The sequence below is a fragment of the Xenopus laevis genome, chromosome 6S (assembly GCF_017654675.1).
Source record: "Xenopus laevis strain J_2021 chromosome 6S, Xenopus_laevis_v10.1, whole genome shotgun sequence".
In the NCBI taxonomy this organism is placed as follows: Eukaryota; Metazoa; Chordata; class Amphibia; order Anura; family Pipidae; genus Xenopus; species Xenopus laevis.
Window position 1 is genome coordinate 21,748,417 of NC_054382.1, and position 22,101 is coordinate 21,770,517.

General features: G+C 40.3%; 1 protein-coding gene across 2 annotated transcripts in view; it reads left to right on the forward strand.

Annotated features, from left to right (window-relative positions):
- rsu1.S (Ras suppressor protein 1 S homeolog) overlaps window positions 1-21,295 on the forward strand; it is an 81,642-nt gene extending 60,347 nt beyond the window's left edge. For both annotated transcript variants that reach the window (XM_018269132.2, XM_018269134.2), the window contains exon 9: window positions 20,617-21,295. In XM_018269132.2, coding sequence (XP_018124621.1) covers window positions 20,617-20,719 — 103 coding nt within the window. In that variant the 3' untranslated portion in view covers window positions 20,720-21,295. The remainder of the gene's footprint in view (window positions 1-20,616) is intronic.
- The last annotated feature ends 806 nt before the right edge of the window (window positions 21,296-22,101 follow it).

The window sequence follows — 22,101 nt, forward strand, 5'->3', positions numbered from 1 at the left end:
GCAATATAGACTTTTTCCATGCATAGTCATATGCTTCATTTATTGGCAGTGTCAGACTGTGGAATCAGCGGCTCATCGAGGGTCTTCACCTCAAGGACCACCACCCTGTTGTGAACTCCCCAACTGCCGCAAACTACCTCCAGTGCATCTGCTCCTGCCCCACCCCATATCTCCTAACCTAACCCTCTACATCCCACCCTAACCCCAACCTCTCACCTTCCACCCTCTTGCAGATACTCAAAAATGATTGAGTAGGGGTCCTCAGAGCCTGGGCAGTCCATGGTTCCAATTCGGAGGGACCCATGAAGACTGGGACCCACATGATTTTCTCCTGGAGTCTCAGCGGGGCCAGTTTGAGCCTGTTTATTGGTATTCATGCTGTATTAATACAATAGTGAGATCCCACTCACTGTGATTACTCTCTCCAGATAAACAGGGCTAATGTTAATTTCAATGAGGGATTTAAATAAGTGGGAACCTCAGGCAGTCTGTGTCCGGCATGGAAGGCAACGGGCAGTGGATGGGACCCTCCCTTGACACAGGTCACTAATGCAATCCACCTGTTGGCCTGGCTTCTAAAGACCTGCTTTGTTCAAGTCCTTCCCAAAGAATCAAATATATGGCCAGCTTTTGTTGCATATGAAATTCAGTATCTATGAGATGCATTGTTCAGCACATTAGGCGTGTCAGGTGCGCCAAAATCCACAGGTTTGCTTCTGTCGAGTGATACCAGTTGGTTGGATTAGTGCATTTAACTCTTCCCTAGAGTGGCCTGTGGCACTGGCGATGTCTGGGTTGATATCGTAGAAGCCATGGTAAGCTGTATTAAGCAATGTTAATCTAGAATCAGTGAAATATCCTCTTGGAGCTTAAAGGAGCCACCAACTCAATGGCGAAATGTTTAATTCAGTTAATAGTTTAATGGAAGGAAAGCTAATTTCGTTATTTTCAATGTTCCCTCGTGCATGAATCACACATAATCTATTTAGAATGATTTCTAGACTATTTTCACTGGCTGTGCCCCTGCTTAGATATCCCTGCCAGCAAAGTCATGCTCAACTCCCAGCATTTTCACCTTTATGCACAACTCCCAGCAGCCTCCACTATTCTTTTACAGGTTAAGGTGGCCATACATGGAGAGATCCGCTCGTTTGTCGATGTCGCCAAACAAGCGGATCTCTCTCCGATATGCCCAAGGTGGGCAATATCGGAGAGAGATCCGCTTGTTTGGCGACATCGACAAACGAGCGGATCTCTCCATGTATGGCCACCTTAACCTGTAAAAGAATAGTGGAGGCTGCTGGGCCCTAGGGATCATCAGCCCGATATTAAGGTGGGCAATATCGGGCTGATGATCCCTAGGGCCCAACGATCGGATCCTAACGAACGGGAAAGGGCGCATCAATGAACAGATGCGGACGCGATCCGACGGGATTTTTAGTCCCATCCGATCAAGCTCTGACCGACTTTCGGCCAGATCTCGATCGGGGAAGCCCGTCGGGGGCCCCCATACATGGGCCAATAAGCTGCCGACTCGGTCTGTCGGCAGCTTTTATCGGCCCGTGTATGTACACTGCCCACACTGTTGCCTTTTCCATCATGAAGAGCTGACCAGTTTCCATCTAGTTCTTTGTAGTCACACACACACAAACACATAAATATTTATATTTGAGCAAAGTGTGTAAAGGATTTTCTGTTCTGTATAAACGGAACCCTCTGCTTATGGCGAAATAAGATGCACTGCATATTAACTGTCACACAAAAAGTTACCATTTGGGAGAAATGTAATAAATGTGTGACAATTTAACAGTTTAAAAGGATCTTTTATTAAATCTTGCATCGGTTTAAGCAGTACTTTGCAAACTGTGCAAGAATTTTACATCCTTATAAGACGCTAAACTGTATCGCCTTTCTGATTTTCCCCTACTGTTGTATATTTGTCACACTGAATGGTTTCTGATCAAACACTTCCTATTTTTTTAAAGCATCTTTCATATCGCTTTTGAGAAACTTAAAGGATAACTGAAACTTAACTAAAGAATTAGGCTAGAAATGTTGTACATTATGTTTGTGCTTCTGTACCAGCCCAAGGCAACCACAGCCCTTTAGCAGTAAAGATCTGTGTCTCCAAAGATGCCCCAGTAGCTCCCCATCTTCTTTTCTGCTGATTCACTGCACATGCTCTGTGCTGCTGTCACTTACTGAGCTTAGGGACCACTCACAATATACAGTACACATAGAATAGAAATGTCACAATATAAGGCTGATTAGTAATTAATACAGATAATTACTACATGGCAGCACAGAAACCAGTGCAATTAGCATCAGAATATAATAATCAGCCCTGTAGCATCAGCTTATATTACACACTAACCTAATTTTCTGCTTGATAATGTGCAACGACCCCTAAGCTTAGCTTCTCAACAGCTGCTCAGAGCCCACTGAGCATGTGAGTGTCACAGACACTTTCCAAGATGGTGACCCCCTGTGACAAGTTTGAAGTCCTGGATCATTGCTGCTATTGACAAGCTGAAACCTTAGGCTGTTGCAATAAGGTCATGATATAAAATATGGCATTTTTAGCCATATTCGTTTTTAGGGTTTAGTTCTCCTTTAAGACCATTTGGCATATTGTTAGGGTTTTTTTTTTTTTGGCTCATTTTAGGTCCTGCCAATGATCAGTTAAGTTTGTTCAGTTGGCCGAAACAAAAGGGGATAATTATTTTCAGTGTCGGACTGGGGGGGCCCACTGGGCTCTGCAGCCTCAGGGGCCCCCACACCAACCCCCGGGCCCCCCAGCCATAAATGTCCTGTCTCTGACGCTGCCATACTCACACACACCCCTGCAAGCGTGTGTACTTTTTACGGCACATCAGCACAACCTGGCGCAGGGAGGGAGGTAAGGAGAGAAAGTGCAGGGAGCAGGTCTGGGCCAGCTGGGCCCACTGGGTTTTTTTCCCGGTGTCCCGCCAGCCCAGTCCGACCGGATTATTTTCACGTGGGTTTAGGATCAGCAGAGTATCACTGAGGTAATCACCCAGTCATCAGAGAGATGACATTAATGAAGTAGCATAGAGCCCCTGTAAGTGGGACACTAACCCAATGCATTCTGGTCTTTCATTCTAATCCAATATTCCACACCATAATTTATAATGTTACAGTCTTGTTGCTTGTTTGTCAGGTTATGTACCCCTTCAACCTTTTAGTAATAATTTACAAAATAAACCAAGGTTCATTTTACAATATACTTATATATATCATCTGGGGTTCAACATGCCTCTAGCAATCCATTACAGTAAACTAGCTGTCCTGTGATTAATAAAAATTAAATCCCCGTCCATAATTCATGCAACAGCCAGTTCCAAATATTGCAGAGAAATATCTTGGGCTGTGTATAACGTGGACCAAAAGATATTTGCCTTATAAAATTAATCATATGAAATGTAGTTCTTATACAGTATAGAGCTTTAGATTTTTACTAGCAGTAAATATTATACAGGTATGGGACCTGTTATCCAGAACGCTCAAGGGCCTGGGGTTTTCCGGATAACAGGTCTTTCTGTAATTTGGATCTTCATACCTTATGTCCACTAGAAAATCATGTAAACATTAAATAAACCCAATAGGCTGGTTTTGCTTCCAATAAGGATTAATTATATCTTAGTTGGGATCAAGTACAAGGCACTGTTTTATTATTACAAAGTTAAATGAAATAATTTCAAAGTGGACCCGTCACCCAGACATAAAAATCTGTATAATAAAAGTCCTTCTTAAATTAAATATGAAATCCAATTTCTTTTTTTTTTATTACAGCATTCATAGCTGTTGTAAACTCGTTTAAAAATATCAGCTGTCCATCAAGTATTGCCTACCCCGCCTCTATGCCTAGGCATAGAGGCGGGACAAGCAATTACTTTCACTTTCCATTCAGCACTTCCTAGATGTCACCGCTCTCCCTACATTCCCCCAGCTCTGTTAATTTAATTTGTAACTAGTGCATGGGGATGGACATTGGGTCCCTGTCCCCTGGTGCACAAACAAGATTCTGAGATGATAAACACAGGTGACTGTTGACCTTGACCCTGGTGCGTGCAGTAGTCGGTTTCTTCCTTGTGTACCTCCACCAAGGTACAGTTCAAACTGGAACAATCTAATAGCGTAAGCAAGGAAAAACCTGGGAGGCAGAAGGTATCTGCTCAAGTGATTTTATTGGTATTTAACAGTAGTGTTAAATACCAATAAAATCACTAGAGCAGATACCTTCTGCCTCCCAGGTTTTTCCTTGCTTACGCTATTAGATTGTTCAAGATTCTGAGATGATACAAGGCTTGCCTTAATAACAGTGTCCACAAAATGGCTCCTTCCTGGTTGCCATAATTATGAGTTCCCAGACTGATGGAAACAATATTCAAATAATTTATACATTGTAATTAAAGTTCATTTTGCTTGCCTAACATGATAAAATAGGATTTGGATCATTTTGTTTGGGTGACAGGTCCCCTTTAAAACATTTGGATTGTTTGATTATAATGCTATGGGAGTGTCAGGTCCTTGAGAGCGAGTGCCCGTCGGCGCGTCCATCCGCAGCGGCACCGTATCCAAGATGGCGGCACCCATGGCTCACATGTGAGTAACACCCGGACGCCGGCACATTGACGCCATTGTGATGACGTCAAGCGCATGGCACGAAATTTGAACTTAAAAACCCATCCGGGTCACGGGTTCAATGCCCGATTAAACATGTCCTGTTATATTAATACAGACTCCTTTAAATAGCATTTGTCTAGAACTGGACTTTGTAGCATTTTCTGTTGACTTCATAGAAGGGCATTGAAAGGTAATAAAGAAAGGCAGTAAAAAAAAGTGAAGTTATGAATAAATCATGGTTTTTCATATTTTGCAATATCCCGGATGTTTACTTGACAAAAGCACTATCTTTACTTGTAAATCACGATACCTTTCCCCCCCAAGGTCTAACAAATGTTAAACTCGCGTTGCTTTTAGATGCTAGGGCTAAGTTGCAAATCTTCAGCCATTTATCACAGGGAAATAAATCTTTTCTGCAAGATAAAACTATAGTATATATATTACTTTACTATGCTGTCGGCCTCCGCCGGCAATACATTATCTATTACAACGTGCTCTCTCTTTTACTGGTCAAACATTTTTATTCTAGCAACTAAATTAGATGTTCTCTATTACCGGTTCTAACACTTATATTTCAGACTTTATATTTTATTTGTATAACTTCAAATCCACTAATATTAGTAGTGATGGGCGAATTTGGGGCGCGTTGCAGAAAAATTTTCGAATTTCCCGCGAAACAGCGCCGGCGTCTTGTTTTTGACACCGGCATCGGGTTTTTTGATGCCGGCGAATTTTCTTGGCGAATCGCGGGAATTCGCCACGTATTCACGCCTGGTGAATAAATTCACCCATCACTAATTATTACATAAGGTAAAGCTATTCTGAAACCTGTCATATTTCCTTTTTCTCTGTAGTAATAAAACAGTAACTTGTACTTGATCCAGACTAAACTGAGTGATTGGAGGCAAAATAATCCTATTGGGTTTATTTTGTGTTAAAATTGATTTAATCTAATTTAGGGAAAGATCCCTTAGCTTTCCATGTCCCAAACATTCTGGATAATAGATCCCATACCTGTAATAATGTCTGCTTTTTTACAGTAAGCTCCATCTTTACAGCAAGCCTTGGGTGATGCATGGGCAGCAACTAAAATGCCCTGGAAACAATTTTCCAGTGTTGGCACCTGTGATTTAAAGAGGCCAGTGCAAATAGTTGGTACATCACTTACAATGAAGGGAAAAATGTTATACGTGAAGCAATCTCCTTTTGCATTTCTGCAGCCAAGAATGCAGGAACTGAATCAGGAGCATAAATATTTTTGAACCCATTCACAATAGGGTATAGCTGTGTATAAAGATTGGTGGATTTAATTTGCTTATAAACCTTATTCTGCCCTCTGTATTCATAAATTCTTATAAAAACACACATATAGCTTAATTTCATTATCATTGTACTATAATTGTGATGTGCATGAAGTCAAATGACAGTATTTCTTTTGCAGTAAGCGATTACTGCAGATAAAAATGTCTTCCACAATAAACATTTTTATGCCTTGGTCTTAGCTGCTTGTATTCATCCATCCCAAATAACAGACCAAGGAACTCACTATTTTATAAATTAATGTATTGAGATGGTTTTAAGTTACAGCTAAACATTTCACTCTTTTCAGCACCATTTTAATCCTCATGTTTTTTATAACATTATAGCACACAATATAGTTATCATAATCACTCTAAGGGGCACATTTACTAAGGGTCTAATATCGAGGGTTAATAAACCCTCGAATTCGACCCTCGAAGTAAAATCCTATGAATTCAAATATCGAATTCGAAGGATTTACCGCATATACTACAATTGAAGGAAAAAACTATGAAATCCTTCGAATTGAACAATTCGAAGGATTTTAATCGATCGAAGGATTTTCCTTCGATCAAAAAAACCTTAGAAAACTGATGGAGAAGGTCCCCATAGGCTAACATTGTACCTCGGTAGGTTTAAACTATCGAAGTATGTAGTCAAAGTTTTTTTATAAAGGGACAGTACTTCGACTATCGAATGGTCGAATAGTCGAATGATTTTTAGTTCGAATTGATTGAGTCGAAGGTCGTAGTAGCCTATTCGATGGTCGAAGTGCCCAAAAAAATACTTTGAAATTCGAAGTTTTTTTTACTTCGAATCCTTCACTCGAGCTTAGTAAATTGTGCCCCTAAGTCTATTTAACTGTTGTGTCTTGGGCCTTAGAATGAGAGGCTTTTTAAAGGTGCTTATGACCTGTGTAAAGGACTTTTAGTTGCAACAGCCGCATGGTGGGAGGGTGTGACAAGAGTACTATTAATATTTTGTATTCACACGTGCTAGGGAAACTCTGCTTTACAGCATACAATCATCTGGTATGATACCAGTGCACAAAAGGAAAAATTCCAATATCTAAAAATGAATTGGCATCTCAGTCTGGCAATTATAGGCCTGTAAGTCTGACATCTGCACTGGGCAAGTTAATGGAACATTTATTAAGAGATCATATTCAAGATGATTTTCTAGAGTATGACAGTATAAATAGAAATCAGCAAGGCTTTTTGAAGAACAGACCATGTCAAACAAATATACTTGCTGTAGTAAGTTGAAGAGAAGTGGGGCAGTAGATGTGATCCACTTGGATTTTTCAAAGTTATTTATACAGTGTCACATACTGTAAGTGACTGCTTTCTAACCTAATGTCTGTTGCAGTTTGTACATGGATAGGAAACTTGCTAAAGGACCAGTTGTGGTTGTCAATGATACATTCTCTGCTTGGAGTAGGGTTCTTGGCGGGGTGTTCAGAGTACTTGGGGTGGGCATCGTAAGTCATTTATCTGTGTTTGCCAACACACAAAAACCAATTAAATCTGTCCAGATCAATCATTCTTGCTAGTGCATCAGAACAGACTTGCAATCTCTTGCTACAAAGTTGATATAAAGATTGGTCCAGTTTCCATTTCTGAGTTATGTAAGGAATAATTTACCTCTGGACTCTTCTTCACTTGACATAGAGGTTGAAGCTGAACTGCAATCTTACTATGATCAAGGCTTGTGTCACACACAAGATACTTTTGCATGGGTTCATGTATGAATATAGCTCTGTGATCTATATGCTACGTAGATTCCAGGGAACTGGTATTCAGAAATGAACACTTGATTATCTTGATCAAAGCCATTGTCCTAAAAGTAACAGACCTGTAGATCTGTATAGTCCAAGTAACCCAATACAAAAAAGTTAATAACAAGAGCCAGAGCGGTACTAACAGAGAGGTTACCTGGCCCACTAGGGATTTGCTCCTGACTAGCAGCAGGTTCCCTCTTCACTAAGTCCAAGACAATCTCAATGTCTTACACTTAAATAGAATTAATTACAAATGTTCATCTTAAATTGACAGCTCCAGAGTTTGCCATTGTGCGGACAAAGCAGAGACTGATGCTCTGTTAGAATTCTAATTAGTGAGGAACATGCAAAGCTCTCTGTTAAGCTAATTTTAACTTTACTAGCAGTATAACTAATCATTGCGCTGTCATAATACCTGCTATTGATGTTGACACAGAATACCCCAATGACTTCAAGCGGTATCTAATATGTCTACATTCATTAAAAGTAACATTTAAACTAGTAGGTTGGCAAAGTGTAAGTTTTTTTTGAAGAAGAATCCTTTGATGAATGTAAATGTTAGTATGCAGTTACAGGTACGGGCAATGCTTCCCTATTAATAACTGGGGGTAGCATTCCCATATTTTGCCAAAGGTTAGGTTGCCCATATATATGGACTTATATTTATCTCCAAGAGTGACATTAGTCTACACGCCCTTTTAGAAGATTATGGATGCAGGTGCTAGAGCAATAAGGAGCACAAAATCATGCAACCTAGTGCCTATTAAAAGATTTTGTGTGCAATGCAACCATTTACAAATCCAGTACAGACTATGGTGCTGGCGGACGCAAGGCACTCTATCCTTATTGCCTTCCATAGGCCCTCCCTCCACTCCTTACGAATACAGTGCTGCCAAACGTAAGCAGACCGGTATCCAATATGGAAGTACAGGCCCTTGGTCTCCATTTTGTACAGCAATAACCAGAGTATATGCCCAGACACCTATGGGACAGGGTGCAAATAACTGATGTGCTACTAGACCCGGAGAAGCTTTGCACCTTTTGTTTCAATACTCTTTAAGGAGGGTGATAAAAATTGCTATGTTTGATGCTAAAAAATCTTAGTAATAGTTATATAGTAATGTTTTCTGGAGTCAAATAGCATAGGAAACAATAAGATGTGTGCAGCAGACCGATGGAGGAAAACAGTTGATCTTGCTAAATTTCCCTCCAAATCCACATACAGTTGAGCACTGGCCCATGAAAAAACTAAAGGCAGGTAATAGTTCTTCATTTATGTCAGTAGCGTCACTAGAGGGGGCGGGCCCTGGTGCGTGACGCTCAGCCGGGCCCCGCCCCCCTCCGTACGGCCACATTTGACAGTGGCGCACGGGCTGCCGGGGGGCCCTGAGGGGGTGCGGGCCCTGGCCCGCTCGCACCCCCTGGCCCGCTTGCACCCCCTGCTCCCCTGGTAGTTCCACCATTGATTTATGTGTTATGGGTTTTCCACCCGGTTTTGTCCCGGATAGCCTGGTTTTCAGAAGGATTCTCTTAAATTGACGTGGCGATTGGCCAATCATCATTCACTACGCCATAGCCCTGTGACGTCAAACCCATCCCCCCACCCAGACTTCGCTGTCCGAAGGGCGCCAACTCTATATCAGTTTAAGGAAGAGTGGACATAGAGCAATTGTGAGCGATTGGAAGGCACTTCAGGGTAATATATAGTTGTGTTCAGAAAAGTAGCAGTCTGACATCACTAACCTGATCAACCACTGTTTTTTGGTAGAAATCATATTTCTACATGGCAAATAACTTACTAGTAGGTGTAGCAGAGTAATGGAAAACTAACAGTCATGACATGCTGCTGATTCTGTGTAGTTGAATCATTAATTGAGGCTTGTTTCAAATAATAGCAGTGTTCAAAATAATGATAGCTTGTTCCAATGTGGAGTTCAGTTAGTGAGGTCATTCATTCTGTAAAAAAAACATGTGTCAGTTAGGCCCTTATTTAAATGAGAATTCAACCCTAAAGTTAAAAAACCCCTAACCTTCATAGACCTCCTTCCTAAGTGCTACCCTGGGAAAATGCCCCTAACGTTTTATTTACCCCTCGGTGCACATTCAGGCATCGGAGTTCATGGGCGCCATCTTCAGAATGAGACTGACGCTTCAGTGATTTGGGTGCATGCGCAGTTGTTGCGAAACTGCTCCAACTGCTCATGCACCACCACCCCGGTCTCATTCTGAAGATTTCCGAAGAGAAGAAGATGGCGCCTAGTTACATGTTTGTTCTTGACACATTTTCACAGATGGCCAAATTCTACAGTGGGGATATATTTTTAGGTTGTTTATGAACCTTCTACTTGTGAAAACTAATTTTAATATCTTTCAGGGCCTAACAGTGATGTTTAGGCCTGTTCTATGGTATATTTTGTTGCGAAACACTGCAGCCCCATGCTAGCATTTCTTATTCACGGTTACGCTCAAGATCTAACGCATCCCAAGAGAACAAAGGCCAAATCTGACAAGTATTCTTTCTAATGAGACAGGGACTACTGTGTATGTACTTTTGTCTGAAGATGGGGACTTCATTCTACAAAGGGACATACTGTTGAGGGCTTTCTTAATTTTCTACATTTTCTTACTCTGCAATGAGTAAAAAAAATGTTTGGATTGTAACCTGTGTTTTCCCTACACTCCGGTTGCTAGAGGTCCCAGCAACTACTTTTTGGCGCCCATTCTAGTAGATTTAAGCGTCCTCTCGCGCACTGTTGTTTCTCTTCCCTGATGAAGGTTCTAGAACAGAAACGTTGGATTTAATAAACCTCAACTTTGATAATTTTTCTTGTTTTGGTTGTAATATTCCTCACAGTTCTGTCATCTAAGGATTTATTTACTATTTTATACGGACTGGCGCCTAGGCAACGCTGAATGTTTGGTTGCGCGTTCCGGTTACTGATACATATATTAAAACTAACAATGAATTGACAATTCTCATTGCACAGTAATCTATATACAGGTATATACACATTAGGAATGCACTGAATCCAGGATTCGGTTTGGGATTCGGCCAGGATTTGGCCTTTTTCAACAGGATTCGGATTTGGCCGAATCCTTCTGCTCTCCAAACCGAATTTGAATCCTAATTTGCATATGCAAATCAGGGGCGGGGAGCAAAATCACATGGCTTTTTGTCACAAAACAAGGAAGTAAAAAATGTTTTCCCCTTCCCTCCCCTAATTTACGTATGCAAATAAGGATTTGTTTCGGTATTTGGCCAAATCTTTCTTGAAGGATTCGGCCGAATCCAAAAATGAAAATGCCGCTCCTCATCTTTCTTATTGGGTGCACGTGGGCAAGGCTTCATTTACATACGAAACAAGTTAGCCCCAGCAATGTCAACATATAACCCCAAAAAAAAAAATTTCTTGCACAACTGAACTGTAACTTTCTTAAAAAAAAGACACTTTTAGTTACAAAGTTTGTACAAAGCATGCATAAGCTGACGCTGCCCGTCAAGGCATTGTCCATGCGTCAGTCCTATCCTAAGTGAAAGAAAGTGTTACCTTTGGTGGAAGACAGACCATAATTGCTTTTCTCTTTTTTTAGCATGATCTTTTCCAAAGACACCATTAGGTGGGGGTTGGGAGAGCGAGCAATTAAGGAGAGAGCCACCTGCACCCAATAAGAAATATGAGGCGCACCTGAAATGCTGCTCCTCATCTTTCTTATTGGGTGCAGGTGGCTCTTTCCTTAAATGCTCTAAATAATATCCACTCAGTTGACCATGTTATCAAACAGGTGAAATATTCCCTTATACAGCAGCCCTACTTATGACATTGTCAGCCTTACTTACAGACACTGTGCATGTTTCAGAGTGCAGGTTTTTCAGACACAAATCTCAGGTGTTTTTACCCAGACTTCCAGTGTCATTCTGGATGCATGCGGATAATATTACAGCTTGCAATGCAACAATATGGAAGCAAACTGGCTTAGTATTTCTATGATCCAGTTCCTTTATTTAACTTTAAAGGTCACAAGAATAATTTTAGTAGAGGGTAGAATGGTAGTATCTAGTCTGGGGTCTGTGGGCTTGTCATAAATTATACCAGGAGATCTGGCCCATGAGATGCAGAATAAAGCAGATCGATGTAACTAATCCTGTATTAATATTAATCATAATTAACAAAGAATCATTTTACTCCTATGTACGCAATATAGTTGGCACTCCCTATACACGTATGGGTCCTGTTATGCAGAATGCTTGGGACCTGGGTTATTCTGGATAATGGATCTTTCTGTAATTCTTAATTACCTTAATTCTATTAGAAAATCATTTAAACATTAAATAAACCCAATAAGCTGGTTTTGCTTCCAATAAGGATTAATCAAATATTAGTTTGGATCAAGTACAAGGTACTGTTTTATTATTACAGAGAAGAATGAAATATTTTTGTTTCAATTTGGATTATTTGATTATAATGGAGTCTATGGGAGACAACCTTTCCGTAAATCGGAGCTTTCCTGGATAACGGATCCCATAGCTGTATTTGCATTTGCTGCCTTGTTTGATTGCATTCCTTTGATGGAAATCCCTCTCTGATCCCGGCCGTGGGCTGTTTCCTTTCTTAAGTCCAATTCCCACGGCTGCTGAGCTTTTTATTTCACTAAACGGTTTGAAATCTCACATGGGGGCAAATTACAGCATTAAGCACCTTGTCGTTTTAATTTGAAAGAATCGCCTATTAGCTTAAATGGTTAAGTAATGTGCTGGGCGGCCATTATTGATTCCTATTTATTATGTGGAAGCTAAATCCACTCTGCTCTCCAGAGGATGCACCTCATGAACTATTTGCTTTGCCTGAGACAGCTCAGACCACCTGATACATAGGCAAAGACTTGGCCTAATATTCCTGCAATTGCTCTGGGGATTTTTATTAAGTAAAGGCGCCATTAAAGCCGACAGGAAGATAAAGTTTAATGAGCGCGGCTCTGGTGTGATATTGTTAGTTGGCTATAGAGAGCCTGCTAGTCGCATTTGTTACCTGCAGTGGGCCAGCAGCAGAGCCCGGCCCTTTATTGCTCACTTTTAAGCACAAACTGCAGGTGTTTTGTTAAGAAATAAACCTTGTGCTTCGACTACGAGTATAGACTGATGGGGATTTTATTTTTGTTTGGGTAGGCTAAAAAAATCTATCTGCAATGACTGTCATCACACTAGACTTACTAACAATATTTTTATGTCACACACATGTTGATAACTGTAGTTATAATGCAAAAGTGCTGTTTGTAGCATTGCTGGCTAACAGCATTTTTTTTTCAGCTCCATTTATTTCTATATCACCTGTCATGTTAGATGGATTCCATACTAATCGCTATCGTACACTCAACTCCAGGGCCGGAACTAGGGGTGGGCAGAAGAGGCAGCTGCCTAGGGCGCAATAACAGGGGGCACTGGGCTGGTACCTCTAAAACTTCTGCCTACCCCTAGTCTGCACAGCTCAGTCTGAATTTTAACCTCTTGACACCCTCCCCTCTCTTGCTCCTCCCTTCCGTTTCTGAGCTTTCCCTCCATCGATCACTCTCCCCTTCCTCCCTGTCCATCTCTTCACTTTCCTTTGCTGAGGTGGGGTTACCTAGGGTGCCTGGCCGACCTGGCCCAGGCCCTGCTCAACTCCCAATATGTCATTTTTTCAGTCGCCACACTTTTTTCAATCAGATCCCACCATGCCCAGCCCTTGTCAGCTTTAGCCCCCAGCAAAAACCTTTCCAGTGAGGCAGTTTTCCTTACACCCCAGCAGAATTATATCTCTTGCACACTAAACCCAAACTACCATTCCCAAGTAATATTAACCCATGCAGCTCCAAATCTTAATCCAAGACTTTTTACTCTTTAGCTCCATGACTCTGCTTTAGTGATGAGCAGGTCGGGATTTCCCCTGACCCGCACTCGACCCTAGTCCGCCCTACCTTAACTTGCGCTCACCTGCCCACATCCGACTTCCGGGTTGCTTTTATAGACCCGCCCCACCGATGACATCACAAAAGGGGCAGGAAGTCAGAAGCCGGCATTTGAAGGTGTCGGGCGGGAAGAGCAGGAGAAGAGCTCAACCCGCCCGCTATCAGCGAAGAAGAGTGACCGACCCGGTAAACCCGCGGGTATTGGGCCGGACCGCACATCACTACTCTGCTTGTTTGTAAGCTCAGTATTAGGTAGGGACGCGCTGAATCCACTATTTGGGATTCGGCCGAATACCGAACCAAACCAAAACCAAATGCATATGCAAATTCGAGGCGGGAAAGGAAAAAGTGGGAAAAGACTGTTTTACTTCCTTGTTTTAAAAAAACGTGATTTCCCTTCCCACACCTAATTTACATATTTAAATTAGGATTCGGTTCGGCCACACACACATGGAATCGCCCGAATCCTGCTGAAAAAAGCTGGATCTAGAACCGAATCCTGGATTCGGTGCATCCCTAGTATTAGGCACTTTTATAGAAATCCAAGCTTGCTTACACTCATGTAAAGCTTTGCAAATATTCCTTCAGCTACCATCTGTAGTATAGTAGCTAAGTTAAATAACTGTATATCTGTGTATTTATTTTGCTATTTTACACACCTTCTCCACTTCTCTACATGGGTTTCCCAGGTCAGTGATTTCTCCATGTAGCTCCGCCCCCTGCTGGCTGGTCTAAACTTACACTGGGAAGCAGGGCAGGCAACAACAGCAGAGTCTAAATGTAAGCATTTAAAGGAACAGTAACATCAAAAATTTGTGTTCTAAAGTAATAAAAATATAATGCAGTGTTGTCCTGCACTGGTGAAATTAATGTGTTTGTTTCAGAAACACTACTATTGTTTATATAAATAAGCTGCGGTGTAGCAATGGGGGCAGCCATTCAGAGGAAAAAAGGCTCAGGTTACACAGCAGATAAGACATAATGGTGTTATCTGTTATCCACTATTTAACCTGTACCATATAGTCAGACAGTTCAATTTCCACCATTGCTACACAGCAGCTTGTTTATATGAATTATAGTAGTGTTTCTGAAGCAAACAGATCAGTTTTACTAGGGTAACACTACATGATATTTTCATTACTTAAAACCCTTTATAATTTTGGTGTTTCTGTTCCTTTAACTCCTCTGGCTGCAAGGTGGAGTACAATGTGGATGGATTATTACAGTCTTCCACTTGCATCCCTTCACATGTTAATACTCCCTATAAAACGCTGACAGTGCCACACTAATGTAGGTTTTCACCGATTGCTTCCCTGCGTTTATTAGTTAGATACCTGTGTAGGTTTGGAGAGGCTTAGCCTTCATTAAAATCCGCCTATGATTACGAGCCTCATTCCTTTGTGCTCTAGTGGAGATTCCATCCTGATTCATGTGGATATTGCATGTGTAGGCACTGGCCGCTCACTGTGAGGGAGACATGTTTAAGCACTTACTGTATTCCAATATTTATTTTTATTCTAGCAATAACCCCGTCGTGCCTAAACAGTCAGATCCGTTCAACCTAATCACTGCTGAATCTGCACTTGTCAGCAAGTCCTGGAAATTGTATGTCGCACTTTGTGATGATCCCTATAGCTCTTATATCATTTTCTACAGAGTCAACAAATACAATTATTATATATATATATATATATATATATATATATATATATATATATATATATATATATATATATATATATATATATATATATATATATATATATATATATATATACATATTCTCCATCACCAGCTCCCTGCATACCTGATAAAGTAGGAGCAATGATGGATCACTTCAAGGGCCTCTCTACCCTCTTTATATCATTTATTTTGGTCTACTAAAATATTAAAGGGCTTGTTTACTTTTAGTATATTATAGAATGCTAATTCTAAGCAACTTTTCAAATGGTCTTCATTTATTCTAGTTTTTGAATTATCTTCTTCTGACTGTTTCCAGCTTTCAAATGGGGGTCACAGACCCCATCTAAAAACAAACGCTCTCTATTGTTATTACTAAAATTACTTAAATAACGCAAAAAACACAGATGATAAAAAATAAAAACCAATTGCAAATTGTCTTAGTATATCACTCTCTGAATCATACTAATAGTTAATTTAAAGGTGAACAACCCCTTTTAAGGAATAGATACATTTCTTGTGCAATCATATGATTGATGTTTATTTAGTTGTTGGCCTAAAAAGGATATAAAAATATATAAAACCATCACGGTTAAATGTGTTGGCTCTTTCCCTGCCAATGATGTTGTTTGTTTGAAATGTGACAGTTAGCTGATGGTGTTGACTCTGCACTTCTGGGTTGAAGATTGCACTACACTTTCACACTCTTCTCATAGCACATCTGAAGCCAGCCAAATGTTGGCAGGGAAAGGGTTAATATCTATTATCATAGTAATAAGGGGAGAACATTTTTCAAACGCACCACAGGTACGGGACTTGTTATCAAGAATGCTCAGGACCAGGGGGTTTCCAGGTAATGGATCTTTCCATAATTTGGATCTCCATAGCTTAAGTCAACTAGAAAATCATATAAAAATTAAATACCGTATATACTCGAGTATAAGCCGACCCGAGTATAAGCCGAGGTACCTAATTTTACCTACAAAAACTGGGGAAACTTATTGACTCGAGTATAAGCCTAGGGTGAGAAATACAGCAGCTACTAGTAAGTTTTAATAATCAAAAATGAGGCATGAGTGGGTTAAAAAATTTTGAAAATTTATTTTGGGACTCTCGTGGGTGAAGGGGTTGGATGTTTTGGTGGATCCGAATGTCAGATTGATTTTTCATGACCATAACAATCCGCTACTGATCGTTGCCTGAGGCACAATTGTAATTAGCAGAGTTAGCCTCCAGTAAATCTACCGCCAGTCGGTGCCTCTTATCAGTGCGTCCCCCTGCCTTCTATGCTACCTTTATTTTAATAACAATGCCAGTTGGACATGGTGTTTTACCAGTATGGTAATACAATAACAGTAAGGTATGTTTTATTAAGCATGGGTGGTGGAGGTGATTGATGGGACAGTGCAACTATACTTACAATCAAAGGGAGTATGGTATGGTAATTAGGTTCCCTTTGCCTAACAGAAAGCAATACCGATAATGTATTAATCTCACAACACAAAGGGTATTTAGAACGCCAGAGGTTGTACCTAATCGGAAAAAACTGAAATAGAGCAGGATCGTAGGTGCGCTCACTGTGAGCAGCTAGTGACTGCACTTACCCCGCAGTTAAATTAGAAGCGCTTAGAATCCTGGCGGTTCAATATAGGGATCTGTTCTTAAGATGTACCGTAGTATTTGGACAGATACGCCGACCCGAAGAGATGTGGGGCAGGGCTTACCTGGATGTGCGTGCGGTCAATTTGAAACGCTGCGCTGGCTGGCGCTGGGCGGTGACGTCACATGATGCGCAGCCGGCAACATCATTCGCAAAGCGCCATGGAGAACCTGCGGTCTGTTTTAATCATCGGTTGGGTTGCGGGCCCCATCAGGGGTGTAGTGGCACGGGACTCCGGTCAGTAGCACAGCAACTCCGTATACTGACTCGAGTATAAGCCGAGGTAGCCTTTTTCAGCACATTTTGGGTGCTGAAAAACTCGGCTTATACTCGAGTATATACGGTAAGCCCAATTGGCTGGTTTTGCTTCCAATAAGGATTAATTATATCTTAGTTTGAATCAAGTACAAGCTACTTTTCTATTACAGAGACAAAGGTAAGCATTTTTTAAAATTTGAATTATTTGGATAAAATGGAGTCTATGGGAGACAGCCTTTCCGCTTTCTGGATAACGGGTTTCCAGATAACGGGTTTCCAGATAATGGATTCAATACCTGTAATATGCCAGTCAGTCCTACTTGAGATAATAGAATAAACACCGCAGGGTGTTTCCCTGGCAAATGTTATGTGTTTTATGGGCGTAACATAATAGGACCTCATTTGCTCCAGATCTAGTATTCCATTGCAACTATGAAAATCTCTGCTTTTAAAAAGCATACCAGCAAATTCTTCTTGCTAATTGGTTGCTACAAGAATTGCATGTAAGTTTGAACTGTTATGACATTATCCCATATATAGGTATGGGACCCATTATCCGGAAAGCTCCAAATTATGGAAAGGCTGTCTTCCCTAAACTCAATTTTTTTCCAAATAATCCAATTTTTTCAAAGTTAATTCCTTTTTCTCTGTAATAATAAAACAGTAGCTTGTACTTGATCCCAACTAAGATATAATTAATCCTTATTGGAAGCAAAACCAGCCTATTGGGTTTATTTAATGTTTACATGATTTTCTAGTAGACTTAAGGCATGAAGATCCAAATTAAGGAAAGATCCATTATCCGGAAAGCCCTAGGTCCCGAGCATTCTGGATAACAGATCACATACCTCTATGTGTGTTGCTAGTTGGGTTCAAAGCTGCCAATATAGCTTATAGGTGATGAACACACTGATAATCAACTTTGTTTCTGTGCTCACTCCAAGAGTCACCAATTACAGATCACAAATGATGGATTATAATGGAATCCATTAAATTACAGTATTCAGTATATAGTAGAGGGAATTAAGTGTTTTTGCATTAATCCACGGGCCATCAGCTACAGTCATCAATGCAGCACCATTCAATTATACATGGTGGTGCTCCTTTATAGCTACAATACACTATAAATACTGGTGTAGAATCAGACATCTGGAAAGTTTCCAATTTGGCATTTTACAAATAAAGGATCTTTCCTTAATTCAGAGCAGTATTCATACATTTAAACATAAAATCCAACTACCCCAAAACCAGGGGCGTAACTACAGAGGAAGCAGGGGGGCCCAGGAGGTATAGGGGCCCCATGAGGCCCTAAATAATGAGCAATTTCAACATTTATTAGTAGTGATGGGCGAATTTATTCGCCAGACGTGAATTCCCGTGATTCGCCGCCGCCGAATAAATTCGCTGTTCGAAGGCGTCCAAAAAACAAGACACATGCGGCATTTTGCGAATTTTTCACCGTTTCATGAGTTTTCGGCGAAACGGGACAAATTCGCCCATCACTATTTATTAGTTAAAAAAGGAATACCTCTGGTTATGTTGGGGGCCCTAAAATTAATTTGCTGTGGGGCCCAGTAACATCTAGTTACGCCACTACCCTCAACCCTACAAATTTCCAACTAAGCTTAGCAACAACAATAGAAGGTGCTGTAATTGTGCTATAGGTGCAGATCCAGAATCGGGTGGCCCAGGTGTATCCTGGTTTCTTATGGACGTGCACTCCTTATTGGTACCCAAGAGAAAAAGCCTCAAAGAGGTTATGTCCCTGGCATTTAAGTGGATAAATCCAATGTCTGTCATCCCAAACATTGCAATCAGTTTAAATGCATACGGCATTCACTTAACGTGATGTATCAGGATCAGGGTTGTTGGAGAGGCAGTGCTTAGGGCAAGATGTTAAATGTGTTTGGCGTTGTTACTCTGAAGCTCAATGCTTTTGGTTGTTTGTACTTCGGAGGAAAACAAAGATGAAGCAGAGCAGAATATTCATGTCCCAAATACTGTCAGTTGGTACAAAACATTGCAAAGCCGCCCATTGCTGGATCTTTATTTACAGAAAGAATGTTGCCCTAATTGAAAGGAACACTAGCCTTTTTTTTATTATGTTTCCTTATTTCCTTATAATAATATAAGAATTTGGGATGTACCGAATCCAGGATTCGGTTCGGAATTCGGCCAAGATTCGGTCTTTTTCAGCAGGATTCGGATTCAGCCGAATCCTTCTGCCGGCCGAACTGAATCCAAATACTAATTTGCATATGCAAATTAGGGGCAGGGAGGGAAATGACGTGACTTTTTGTCACAAAACAAGGAAGTAAAAAATTCTTTCCCCTTTCCACCCCTAATTTGCATATGCAAATTCTGTTCGGTATTCAGCCGAATCTTTCATGAAGGATTCGGGGGTTCAGCCGAATCCAACAAAGTGGACTCGGTGCATCCCTAATAAGAATTGAGTTACTGTAACTGAATCAATTATATTCTCCTTGCGGGTTTATTTAACCTTCTTTTCCACGATTTCAAACTGCCGGCTTTCGACTTCCCTTTTGTGATGGGGGTGCGGGTCGAGTTTTTCTTGACCTGCACATCACTAAGCCGAGAGAACATTAGCAGGGCTGATCTGTGGCTTATCAGGTCTGTAGCTTCAAAACGGAACATTTAAAATAATAAAGATGATTTTCAAAAATGTATTGCTCAAAACAATTTTATTGTTAATTATTATTACTTATCTTTCTACTCAGGCCTCTCCTAATCATCTTCCAGTCTTTCATTTAAGCTACTAACTGGTTGCTTGAGTCACTTGGACCCTAGCAACCAGATAGCTACTGAAATTCCAAACTGCTGAACGGAAAGAGCTAAATCGTTCAAAAAAGAGGATTAAATGAAGACCAGATGCAGCATATCACAGCTGACATAACTTAATTTAAAGGTCAAATTTCTCTTTAAATAGATTTTGAAAGTATGCAGCTGTACAAACAAAGGCAGCGCTGTATTTAGGTGTGGTACTACCCTAGGCACCAGGCCTCAGTGTACACCTTAGTTTGTGGAAGTGACATCACAAGCACATTGGCTCCTGATGTCACTACCGGTTATGCATGACCTCACTTCCTCCCTTGATGCTCTTCATAACCTTCACCTGCCCCCAACCAGTCCTGAATGAAAGAACCACTGATTCCAGTAATACAGAACTTGAACAGATCAGGACAGCGACAGCTCAATGCCTATTTGCTTGTGTATTTGTATTTCATCCCTGTCTTTGTATCTATTGCTCTTTGCATCACCTCCCAGACAGTGAACACCTCCCATCTACTGTTGATAAATCTAACTTGTGTTACTACCTGTTCTATTTCAGCCTGTATGGAAGGCACATGCAAGCCAACCCCGAGCCCCCCAAGAAGAACAATGACAAATCAAAGAAGATCAGCCGCAAGCCTCTGGCAGCCAAGAACAAATAGATGACACAAGGGCTTTACGTTATGTACGTGCATGCGGCCAATTATTTCTATTTATTTCCTTCCACGGGATGAAAAGAAAACTCTTACGGTTCTCCATTTTGTATAATTATTATTTTATAATGCCTTGCCTTATTTTAATCTTATCTTTTCATAAGGGCTGCTGCCCCTATTTTAGAGGAGTTGTTTATAAGAAACACACAGGGTTGTGTTAGTGCCCTATAGAATGGCCAAATGTGAGAACTCCATGCACAGAAAGCAGGTTTTGATGGTACATTCAGTTCCATGTGGTTAAAATATTCCCTTTGCCCATTGTAGTGGGCCTAATACATGTAATGCACCATTAATGCCTGCTTTGTCTGTGCTGGTAACTGTAAAGGGACATTAAAGGGTTAATCACTAGTGTTAGGCCCCCCCAATGATTATAACCTCTATTTTACAGTTGTCTCAGGGGCCCCTTGAGGCTTGTTGGCCATTCATATGTGCATTATTATATCAATACAGTCAAATAAAATCTTTATGCTATACTATATATATTATATGTATAGTACAGATATGGGAGCCCTTATCCAGAAAGTTCTGAATTACAGAAAAGCTGTCTCCCACAGACTCCATTATAATCATATAATCCAAATTTTAAAAAAATATTTCCTTTTTCTGTGTAATAATAAAACAGTAGCTTGTACTTGATCCAGACTAAGATATAATTAATTATTGGAGGCAAACCCAGCCTATTGGGTTTATTTAATGTTTATATGATTTTCTAGTAGTCTTAAGGTATGAAGATCCAAATTACGGAAACATCTGTTATCCGGAATACCCCAGGTCCCGACCATGGATAATAGGTCCCTTACCTGTACATTCTCGGAGCACCACCCATGAGCCCAAAGAATAGTGATTATATTTAATGGGGTTGCAACCTAGTCTTTGTCTTTTATTATGAACTTGTTACACATTTTTGTATTGAATTATAAAATATATTCACTGGCATTAACCATGTTTTGCTTGTCACATATAACTGGGTTATGGGTTTTTTTCTTATATATATATATATATATATATATATATATATATATATATATATATATATATATATATATATATATATATATATATATATATATATATATATATATATATATATATATATATATATATATATACTGTATATATAGTGGGTTAGAACCAAGTGGGTTAGAGGAGGAGAAGGAATCCTAAGTGTTTAAAGGGGTTGTTCAACTTCAAAAACTTTTTCTAGTTCAATTGGTTTCAGATTCACCAGAAATAAAGACTTTGCATTCACTTTCTATTTATGATCGTATATATGCATATATACACATACATACATACTCCTCTATTCTTTTGTTATACAGTTGCATCACAGT